The following is a 12,313-nucleotide window of genomic DNA, read 5'->3' on the forward strand; positions in this document are numbered from 1 at the left end:
AGGCTTGTAATAAAATCAGAAATGAATTTTAACTGAATTAACTCCTTTGACAAATTGCGATTGTAATTTTCAAGAATGCATCGTTTCGATGTCGATCCATAAACATTATTCTGTTTACAGGCCAGTATCTTGCATGAATCATTCCCGTTAGACAATAGAAGTGAGCATCATGCAGAGCAAAGATGCTATCGAATATTTACTATATAGAAAGTAGACGGGTGAATATGACTGAATAAAATACCTATATGAGGAGAGATAAGATGCTGCAAAATTAAAATATCAATAAATCCGTTATAATTTTTCTTAATTAAAATAATTGAAAAGCATGTTTATTCAACAAAACATCGGTTTGTAACTTTATGTATATTAAATATTTGTAATAGGTTGATTTACAATAGCGAATATGTGTCAAAACATCCAAATAGTGACATTTTTAGAACTTCAATGCCTTTTCTCTTGTAGAGTCGGTCTGAGCTCCATATTTTGTCATAGTCTAATTAAGGTTTAATGGTAATCAAACAGATTTTTGTCAACAAAAACGTAGAAAGATGACATATAACTCATGTAATGATGATATATGTCTCATATAACATTTGAACAACACATTTTCTTGTTACTGAAACGGCTCAGTGGTTAGAGCACCAGGCATTAGGTAATATTAAAGAACTAGGGTTTTTAGGACGTGGGTTCAATACCACCAAAACTTGAGGATCTTATTTTTTCCTTATATTTTGTTAAAACATTCTAAACTGAATAGAGTTAGAGATTTTCCTTTGCAAACATGAATTATAACATCAAATATAATTGATTGAAAAAAACAAACATTTTTGAAATTGTATTTTACGACTAAACAGAACGGGCATTTGTGCTATCTAATTTCCCCATTTTCTTTATCTTCTCCTGACACAAGCTGTATACACAAACCTCCATCAGGACGCTGATTTGACAGATCGTCAATGTGTACACAGGTAGCTCTGAAGTCCAGTTTAACAACTGAACGCGTATATATATGATCAAAGGGCTTGCATAAAATACATGTATACGAAATTATCGGTGAAATATACAACTTTATATTCGTAAAATGTACATCACTGTATACCTATCAATCAAAAGTTTGAAATAAGTGCGAATCCATTTCATTTTTATATTTTCTATATCATGTACATGTAAAAAAAAAAAACTATATGAAATGTAAGACAATTTAAAATTTAATAATTATTACATACTTTGCAAGTATACATATGTCTCTGCTGTTTAGTTTGTCAAAATATATAAATTATATAAGTATTTATACTCCACTGTCTGCAAGTTTTAATTTTTCTTTATCAAATATGTCGGATTATTTATATCCTAGCTCCAGGTGTCAAACATTGTAAACTTTTGAATGAATATAAAATTAAAGGAGATTTCCTAAAATATGGCAGCAATAAGTTACCTAAAACAAATTAAATGTTCACTATACGGCTACATTTGCGACCCCCCCCCCCCCAAAAAAAATGATAAATAAATAGAAAACATCAAAACCTGCCCCATGGACAATTAATTTCACTCAGAACAGTAAAACTCCGTGTTTTTTTGTAAAATAATTTTTAAAAAGTTAATCATTAACAAATTGAAAAAGAAATGTTTTGTCATATGATGGATATGTCCTTCAGACACATACTGATACATAAAAAAATTAACACTTTATAACATTCAAAAATTTTATTATTGCAAATTTTTTCAGACCGGGAGTTACAGACCTGCAGCTAATATCCTACGTGAAAGTACAGTAGAAAATCTAAACTTCGATACATTTTCACCATGTGGCCATATTGGCCCTACCCAAGGATCCTGAACCCCGACCAAGGGGTCACAAATATCACAATTTAGTTAAAGAAGTTTCATGAGTATAATAAACATGCATTTAGTTTGTCTTTCCCTGCTGTGGATGAAAGAGAGGAAGATAATCTAAGATGGAATACATTTTCATTATATGGCCATATTAACCCCGTCCTAGAGCCTGACCCCCGACACAGTGGCCATAAATTCACAATTTTTGCTCAAGGCTTGTAGAATATCATAATAATGCATTCAGTTTACCTAAATGAATAATAACTTGCACACAACGGAGTATAAATATTTAGATAATTTATATATTAATTGAATTTTAAATTGTCTTACATTTCATATACTATATAGTAGTTTTTTTTTACATGTACATGTAGAACCTGTTCATACAAAGAGCATGCCTAGCTTGCGTATCGAATTAACTGAGAGACAAAAACACCATATGCAGGTGATGAAGGTATTGTCCTTTCCGATATATTTCATTTTATCAAACAAAATATACAGCATGACTACTTTAATATATCGAAAAGGACAGTTTATTGCTACAACATTGAAGTCATCACGTTTATCATAAAGATAAAGTTTGTTGTATGTATAAACCCGTGTTAAAAATGCTAGTTTTTAGAACGAGATTTGAATTGGGGACTGGGAACTTTAGGCTTACTATTAAGATTGAGAACTGAGAGAATCTGCGAGGTGTTATGTAAATTCTATACGATCACGCTTAAGAAATTTGTCAATTACCAGAACTTCGCGTGAATAATGTAAAATGATATGATTTAAACAATTAGAAAATGCACTCAAAAGTCTATATTTATTACCATGTTTTGTCTGTCCTACAGGCGACATTTTTTTCAATATGTTTTTATATCTACACACAAAGAGTTTTAACATATCAAATTCAATAAACAATGAAACTCAGTTTCTCCTTAAACAATGACAAGTTTATGTGTCCAATTATTATAAAACTGTGTGCACTTTAAATGAGCACATACTTTCTTCGTTCAACTTGTCAGATATCAGTTATCCAAATACATAACTTATCAATAGCTAGGAAACGTAATTTTAGGAGGAATAGATGGTCATGTCCATCTTTAGAATATATATAAATCTCCCTAAGCTCTGTATAAAGATATAGCAAAACATTCAAAATTTAAATCCTAAATACCGTGATACTATTTTTTTTTTTACTAAATGATAGTTTATTTAAACAAATCACATCTAAAACATTTTGGAAAATCATATGTTTTTTGAAATTTGTTGACCACCCAGCCTCCTTAAAACATGTAGCCGTAAATTATGAAAACATGGAAAATTTTATGATTCTGTAGCAAGTATTTTTTCTAAAATGGGATTCAATATCAAGTAAAATTAAACTTTCATTTTTAAAATATTTAATTAGAGTCATTGAAATTCAAATGAAATACTTTTAGATGTACATAAAAGAGAAAAAAAAGCTTGAATTTAGTTGACTGGTTAACATACGTTTGAGTGAAATCACTCTAAATTATCTACAGCTCAAAAGAAAACAAAAAAATATACAATGGCATGTGTAAAAAAGAATATGCAGGTAAAGAAATTATCCACACACACACACACACACACACACACACACACACACACACACACACACACACACACACACACAAACATAGATTTATATATATATATATATATATATATATATATATATATATATATATATATATATATATATATACACACAAGTGTATATAAATAACAATAACCAAATGTTACATGTACAAGCATATGTACTTGATATAGCATAAACATTGATAAAGTATTTTTCTTATCATGATTTAAGACTTGTTTGGTTTTTTTCTAAATATTTTTTATATTTTTCTTTAAAAATTTCCTCAGATTTGAATGGATGGTTTACTTGCCCTTCTGGTACATTATATTTTCTTGCCAACTGGAACACACACTCCTTTCCACAATCTCTAAATTTATCAAATTTACTTGCTGCGCCGTTAAATTCACAGCAAAGGTTACCATATGTACCATTTGCAGGTCTCAAAAGCTGAATGATTATGTCAACTTTACATTTCTGAGCAACTGGCATGAAGGTTTCGTGTTCCTCTGATGCTGATTTAAATAAAACTATCGTCAAAATATCATGAGCGAGAGTTTCACTTTTTTCCTTATCCTCACCTTGAATAAATGTAAAACCATGCTGTGAGATAATATTTTCTAGTGTATTATGTGTTATATCGATACTTATCCCAGCAACTTCCTCTAGTTCCCTTTCGAAGTTGTGCTCTTGAACACACATCAAATAAACAAGGCAATGGAAGAGTGTAGGAGAATCTTGTCTTATTCTATGAAAGTATTGAATTAATGTCTGAACAGGGTTGACAGAAAAGGATTCATCAGAGAACAGCTCATGCTGATTACAATACATTAGACTTAAGAAAGGACCCCCAATGTGACCTTGGTTCTTAGATAGCTTATCTAGCACTGATTGAAATCCAACTGTTTTAAACCAACAGTCGGAATCCATTTTACTGCAATGTCCCTGTTTTACTTGTTCTTTGAAAATCAATAATGACTCTGCTTCTGAAAGTTTATCCATATCTACTATGATGTTTTTCTTGTTAATTAAGTAAAGTTTTAAACTTTTGTTGACTTCATCAAAAACATGTGTGTGAATTCCAATTACAACTTTGATATTGTCACCAGCTCCTTCAATTGCACCAAGAGTCTTTTCGTTTTTTTCAACATCAGTCTGTGAAAATACACAGTTCCCAAATTGTCCAAAGAGATTATCACAAAGTACGATTGTCGGTCCATTGGTGGAGATTTTCTCTTGCAAAATTTCAGATTCCACCCACTCTGTCTCCCAGTCTTTTCCTTGGAAGTGGTTTTGGATGGCTTTTAAAGCATGTGTTTTGCCACACCCAATCACACCTTTTAGAATCACAACATTTCTTGATTTAAGAAGTCTTAATGCTGTGGTTACGTTTTCCGTGATGACAATACCTTTCTCCACAGTACAATCTGGATTTAGCTTTATACCTTAAGAACAAAAAGTATAAAAGTGTGAAACATAGGCCATGTGTAGATACATGTGTTAAGGTAACAGTTCAAAAATTTATGTACACAAATTCCTAGTGATCTGTTGATTCATTTTGCAAAATCATTTATCTCTTAAAACAAATGGCAATAAATCTGCAATAACAAATGTAATTAATTCACAATTTATATCTATACATCTTTCTCTATAGACGATCATATGCCTTATAAATTATAAAACCCTGTGTTTTAATCTTAAGCTCACTTAAGCTTTCACTCAGCTGAGCTAAAAATTAAAAATAAAATTTTGATCCAAAATCATATCTAAGACCTTATAAGACATACACCAGTTATGTGGGTCATTGTGTTAGCGCTTTGTATTCATGTCTCTTTATTTAATCAAAATACATTCTGTTGTCAGTCTTTTCATCAGACATGTACAAGAAACCATTCACAAATAAGAGGCCAATTGGCATTAACGGTCACCTGAGTAGCATATAACCCATACACAAACTTGTCAAGGAGTCTCATATATGCATTTAATTAGTTTTCTTTCTGGAGTAGAAAAATTATAAATCTGTAATAACGACCACCTTCCTGCCTGAAATCTTTCAACATGAACTATGTTACCTACAATTTTGGTAAAAAACTTAAAGATCTGGTCTACAAAATCATGAATTCAGTTTTCCTTTTAGGTGTTTGGGAGTAAAGAAGATAATTTTTAAACACTATATGCATTAACACCTATACATCCATTTGGGCCCTGTCCTAGAGTCAAAACCCATACTCCAGGGGACATGAAATTTAAAATTTTAGCAGGGGACTTCCTGGTAAACATAATTATGAAGTCAGTTTTTCATACAGATGTGCGATAATAGAGAAGAAGATTTTTATACATAATATGCATTAACACTATATCCCCCCCTCCAAAGTCCTGAACCCCTGACCCAGGGGCCATGAATTTCACAATTTTTTGACAAATATATATGGGAATAGAGAAGAAGTTTTTTAAAAATTTAATACATTTTTACTATATGGCCATATTGGCCCCACTCTAGAGCCAGAACCCCTGACCCAGGGGCCATGAATATCACAATTTTGGTAGAGGGCTTCATGGACATCACAACATTTTCCTAGCATGTGTGGGAGTAGAGAAGAAGATTTTTGAAAATGTGGCTTTTTTTGCATATTTGGCCCCGCCCGTGGCACCCCAGGGGTGGTAGAGTCATGAATTTCACAATTTAGATTCTTCTTACCATAGAGATGCTTCACACCAAAAATGGTAACAATTGGCCTGGTAGTTTTCAAGAAGAAGTTAAAAATGTAAAATTGTTACAAACGACGCGCGACGACGGACGAAGACCAATTGCAATAGGTCACCTGAGTGACTCAGGAGACCTAAAAATATCTAGCATGACGAGGGAAACCAATTGTACTGGTAATCTAATAGTATGTCAAACAAGTATTCCTTTTAAAGGAATGATCAGCAATAATGATATATAGATAGGTAGAAGCAATCAACATGATCAGTTTGATGTAAAATAATTTAAAAAGTACTGTATTTTTACAAAATATGGAATATTTCGAATCTGTACACCATAATTTCATCTTTATAAACCGTCAACAAATTTAATTAAAAAAAAACTGGGGAAAGCCGTTCATAAACTCCTTGTCTAGTTTTATATTTTTAACGTAATTATTAAATGTTATTGTATCTTCTTCTTCAGAATACTGAGTAGGGCTCTTCAAAGAGCATTAACACGTATAGAAAGAAAAAGTTGTATCAAAATAATTGAATGCGACTGAAAAACATTGAATGCCATCATAACTTGCTATTGAGGTCGCATTATAACGTAACCTTGTTTATAAATCAAGCCGTCTTCCTAGCTATTATGCAATATCAATAGATCCGAGGTCAGTTCATGGAGCATCTTCTTATGATCAGTTCATCGAGGTCAACTGCATTACTGAATGAATCTTTCGATCGAAATTCTTATGCGTGAGACAAAATGTGCATTCTTGAATTAACAGGTCGAACTGTATTTAATGTATGTTTGCATTTCTTAAGGTAAATGAATTGAAATAAAGCTGAGTAAAATGTTATATTAATAGTAAACCAAACCTTCAAGTTTTTATAAGAACTACTTATGCAAGCGAAATGTGTGCGCACGTGGAAGCATTTGGCGGATGCCTCATATGGACACAACAGTGATCGGCTGAAGCCGATCACAATAAAACAACATTTAAATCTGACAAATTTGAAAGTTAAGCCCCCAAGTTTAGTTTTTTAAAATGCTATAAAAAATATCCTTACTGTTTATTTTTTCCTTCATCAATTCAGATCCTTCTGTATTCTCTTCATCTTTACTTGAAGATTTCATAATACCATCATCCCCCTGAACTGCTACAGTTCCATACTTCTGTTTCATCCGTTTATACACATCTTCAAGGTGTTTAAACTGCGAGTCATTATCGCAATACTTGTTCCACATAGATCTTATCCTTTCAATGTCTGCACCAACATGCGTTTCATCATCTGGAGGTTCATAGTCCCAGCCTCTGCTTGGAGGTTTTATATTCTCACAGAAGTTACGTAGCATTGCAAATACCAAGGATGTATCCAATTGGCTATAGTCATTGATATCTTTCAGACTTTGAAGATCTTTTATTAATTGTTCGGAGAAATGTTCATTGACAGATTTTGAATGAATAACAACTTTCTCTTTCAAATCATTGACACGAAGTTCTTGTTTCAGTATGTGAACTAGATACTTCATAAGCTCTTTAAGTTCTTCTATTTTCTTTTCGGGTGGTTCAACATTTGTGTCTGTAAAATAAAACAAACACAATAAATAGAAATATACTAGGTATGTCAAGTCGGTCAATTTTTAGTACTCGGTTACTCGGACGTTTTTCCGATCGAGTACCCGGGTACTCGGTTAAAGTGTAAATAAATATGAACAAGTACATTGATAACTGTAAAACCTTGGTCACTTTTGTAGAAAAAAACCCACATGATCTAATGGGAGGTTTCCCCGTAAGTGTGTTTCCGTTGTAAGAATTATAAGCACTTAGTATTTCAAGACCTTTGAAGTCGGTGGCGGCATTTTAGGTCTGTTTAATTTCTCTACTGTGGGCTATCTAATTTATATAATAGACTATATCAACGATGTTCAGTGAAAACAAATCATTGAAGTAAGCCAAAAATAAGGGTAGAAGACAGCCAAAGGTGAGAAAAGCTAGGTAACAGGTGCTTGGTCACGATAATTACTATATAAACACTGCCACGGGCGATAACGGTCATTTAGCATATTTAGAGGCGTAAGAAATCCTAATTACTGTATGTACAAGTGCAATGGACATTTTAAGTTTTAAAACCGATGTTTTAATGCATTACATGTATTAAATAAACTTAGAAATATTAAAAAATATATATCTGAGTAACCGAGTACCGATTTTAGTACATATATTCGATACTCGGACATTCGATCGTGTACCCGGTTAACCGGGTACTCGTTGACATCCCTAAAATATACATATCAATGAACTTGTTGACTCTCTTCTTTTCATATGTTTGTCATAATGCCAGAAAACTGCATTTATCATGGTTGTGGTTTTGGTTGATTTTTGCTGTCTTTTAAATGTTTGCAATGCTTCAGTAAAGCATTTCTCATAGTCAAGTAACATTTGAGTGTCAGTCATCGAATTATAAGCTTCTAGATACAGTGTTTAGAATTTATTGGTACGAAAACAAAGCTAAGCTGGGTCATTTTTTGTTTTACAATTTAAATTCCGATAGGAAAATTCCAGGTTTAGATGTAAAATTATTGTGACCAATGCTAGCAACTTTTTATTTATGTTTGAAACAAATTAACAGATAGAACAGTCAGCTTGAAATGAACTTTTAAATGTATATATTGAACAAATGTAAACAAAAACATTGCATACGCCTTGAATACATAACAAAGAATTGTAAGCTCTGCATCTTGCTTATAACTCTACAACTGACAATTAAATTTTGGATGATCATTAGAAATTCATTACTGAAGCATTGTAAATAATAATAACAATAATAAAGAAAAACAAAAGACCCATGGGCCACATCGCTCACCTGAGGAACAATAGGTATGATAAAATAAGTTTATGGAGTCATAATACAAATTATCTGGACAATGTACAATAATACATGTAGATCCTGTATAAATAAAATCCATTTCCCCCCTTGATATTCTTCTGTTTATAATCATTAGTCACTTTTCTAACAAGATGATTTTATAGTCATATCACATGTGAGTATTGCAGTTCTGAAGAAGATCCTTAACAATTGTTTATATATGGGATATAAAGCTAAATCAAGCTCTGAACCTTTTTGTGAGGCCAAAGAATTGTCCTGAAGCCAAAGTCTGAACAATTATTAAAAATCATCTGGCTGATTAGTTTCTGAGAAGAAGATTTTTAAAGATTTACTCTATATATTCCTATGTAAAACTTTAACACCCCCCATGTGGCCCCATCCTACCCCAAGGATCATGATTTTCACAACTTTGAATCTACACTACCTGAGGATACTTCCACACAAGTTTCAGCTTTCCTTGCTGATTAGTTTCTGAGAAGAAGATTTTTAAAGATTTACTCTATATATTCCTATGTAAAACTTCGACCACCCATTGTGGCCCCATCCTACCCCCAAGGATCATGATTTTCACAACTTTGAATCTACACTACCTGAGGATACTTCCACACAAGTTTCAGCTTTCCTTGCTGATTAGTTTCTGAGAAGATTTTTAAAGATTTACTCTATATATTCCTATGTTAAACTTTAACACCCCTCTATTATGGCCCCATCCTACCCCCAAGGATCATGATTTTCACAACTTTGAATCTACACTACCTGAGAATGCTTCCACACAAGTTTCAGCTTTCCTGGCTGATTAGTTTCTGAGAAGAAGATTTTTAAAGATTTACTCTATATATTCCTATGTAAAACTTAGACCCCTGATTGTGGCCCCATCCTACCCCCAAGGGTCATGATTTTCACTACTTTGAATCTACACCGCCTGAGGATGCTTCCACACAAGTTTCAGCTTTCCTGGCCGATTAGTTTCTGAGAAGAAGATTTTTAAAGATTTACTCTATATATTCCTATGTAAAACTTCGACCCCCCATTGTGACCCCACCCTTTCCCCAAGGGTCATGATTTTCACTACTTTGAATCTACACTACCTAAGGATGCTTCCACACAAGTTTCAGCTTTCCTCTTTCCTGGTTGATTAGTTTCTGAGAAGAAGATTTTTAAAGATTTACTCTATATATTCCTATGTAAAACTTAGACCCCCCATTGTGGCCCCACCCTACCCCCAAGGTTCATGATTTTCACAACGTTGAATCAACACAACCTGAGGATGCTTCCACACAAGTTACAGCTTTCCTGGCTGATTAGTTTCTGAGAAGAAGATTTTTAAAGATTTACTCTATATATTCCTATGTAAAACTTCGACGACCCATTGTGGCCCCATCCTACCCCCAAGGATCCTGATTTTCACAACTTTGTATCTACACTACTTGAGGATGCTTCCACACAAGTTACAGCTTTCCTGGATGATTAGTTTCTAAGAAGAAGATTTTTAAAGATTTACTCTTTATATTCCTATATAAAACTTTAACACCCCCCATTGTGGCCTCACTCTACCCGCAAGGATCATGATTTTCACAACTTTGAATCTACACTACCTGAGGATGCTTCCACACAAGTTTCAGCTTTCCTGGCTGATTAGTTTCTGAGAAGAAGATTTTTAAAGATTTACTCTATATATTCCTATGTAAAACTTAGACCCCTGATTGTGGCCCCATCCTACCCCCAAGGGTCATGATTTCCACTACTTTGAATCTACACAACCGGAGGATGCTTCCACACAAGTTTCAGCTTTCCTGGCTGATTAGTTTCTGAGAAGAAGATTTTTAAAGATTTACTCTATATATTCCTATGTAATACTTTGACCCCCCATTGTGGCCCCACCCTACCCCAAAGGGTCATGATTTTCACTACTTTGTATCTACACTACCTAAGGATGCTTCACACAAGTGTCCTCTTTTCTGGTCTTATGGTTCTTGAGAAGAAGATTTTTGAAAATTTCTCAAATTTTTTCATTAATTTCTAATTATCTCATCTTGAAAAAGGGTGTGGCCCTTAATTTTCGCAACGTTGAACCCCCTTTGCCTAAAGTTGATTTGTGCCAAGTTTGGTTAAAAATGGCCTGGTAGTTCTTGAGAAGATGTTAAAAATGTGAAAAGTTTATGGACAGACGGACGACAGACATAATGTGACCACTGATCAGAAAAGCTCACTTGAGCTTTCAGCTAAGGTGAGCTAAAAGACTGACCAAAATTGTGACCTAGCCTTTTAACCCTGCCTGGTCTGATTTTTTTGCCTATTACATTATTAATCTATTTTCAATGCAAACCAATTATCTAAAAACTTTAAACACTTTCACCAATTTGCAGTGATACTGAATATATACGTAAATATGTTATTTTTGTTCATATTCCTCATTCTATGGTTTTGAGTAAAATAAATCAAACTGAACTGAACAAAATTGGTCTCCTTCCAAAGATAAAATGAAAGAAAAAGGTAAGCAAACTAGCTCACATACCCCACGCTCCCCCATTACTTGACAATACTAGACATAATGAATGGCATGGTACCCATTATTGATATACATTGTAAAGTAATTATGTATATTGAAAATTATTACTAAATACAGTTAACTGTTGAATCATTTTTATTTGTGGGGGTCAATATTTATGGGCAGCCAAAATATTCCTGGTTCGTGGGGTTGTATTTCGTTGATAGCAAGTTCTGGATAATTTTAATAAGTATCAAACAAATGTATATAAACTCATGGAGATGTAAATTCGTAGGCAAGGATTATCCACGAAAGCCATGAACATTGGTCCCCTACAAACACTAATGATTCCACAGTAAACAGTAATACAGTAGTACAATGGCATATTTCTGCTCTCTTCGTCTTCTATCTTGTAGGATATTTAGAGAACAAAAATCATCATTTAATTGCCATCGAGGTGTTCATTTGAAAAAACCTCAAAGCTTTTTGCATTTACAAAATGTATAAGAATAAAAAAAATATGTATATGCAAAATAATGACAAACACTTCGAGAATTTTTAGAAAATTCTTATTACCGAATCCATGTCCAAGTTACACTCCGGTTACAACAGTATACTTATCATTACACATATAACAAATCAGTATGTATACCATACACACGCAAAGCAAATATACAACAGTATTAATTAGCTAGTCAAACAAAATCAGTTGATATCATGCTTGTCAAAAGGGTGCTGTTTAATATAGTAATGCATTAAATTTAAAAAAAAGGAGGAAGAAATATGTTAATATTAGCTTGAAAAAGTTTAAGCTAGTTAATACCATA

General features: G+C 33.0%; 1 protein-coding gene across 1 annotated transcript; it reads right to left on the reverse strand.

Annotated features, from left to right (window-relative positions):
* Positions 1-1,631: 1,631 nt before the first annotated feature.
* On the reverse strand, positions 1,632-8,386 carry LOC128187592 (uncharacterized). Its single transcript, XM_052858007.1, has 4 exons — positions 8,377-8,386; positions 7,178-7,726; positions 3,735-4,866; positions 1,632-1,662 (listed from the first exon to the last, which is right to left on the reverse strand). The coding sequence occupies exons 1-4, from the start codon at positions 8,384-8,386 to the stop codon at positions 1,632-1,634; spliced, it is 1,722 nt and encodes a 573-aa protein (XP_052713967.1).
* Positions 8,387-12,313: the final 3,927 nt, after the last annotated feature.

Source organism: Crassostrea angulata, chromosome 6 (assembly GCF_025612915.1).
Source record: "Crassostrea angulata isolate pt1a10 chromosome 6, ASM2561291v2, whole genome shotgun sequence".
Lineage (NCBI taxonomy): Eukaryota > Metazoa > Mollusca > Bivalvia > Ostreida > Ostreidae > Magallana > Magallana angulata.

What these genes read in the sequence shown, in the direction of transcription:
- LOC128187592 (XM_052858007.1), bottom strand. An exon ending in GATGAAGGAAAAAATAAACA is followed by an intron (nt 4,867 to 7,177) that starts GTAAGGATATTT and finishes TTTGTTCTTAAG; the next exon opens with GTATAAAGCTAAATCCAGAT. An exon ending in AAATATAATGTACCAGAAGG is followed by an intron (nt 1,663 to 3,734) that starts GCAAGTAAACCA and finishes TTTATGTATCAG; the next exon opens with TATGTGTCTGAAGGACATAT.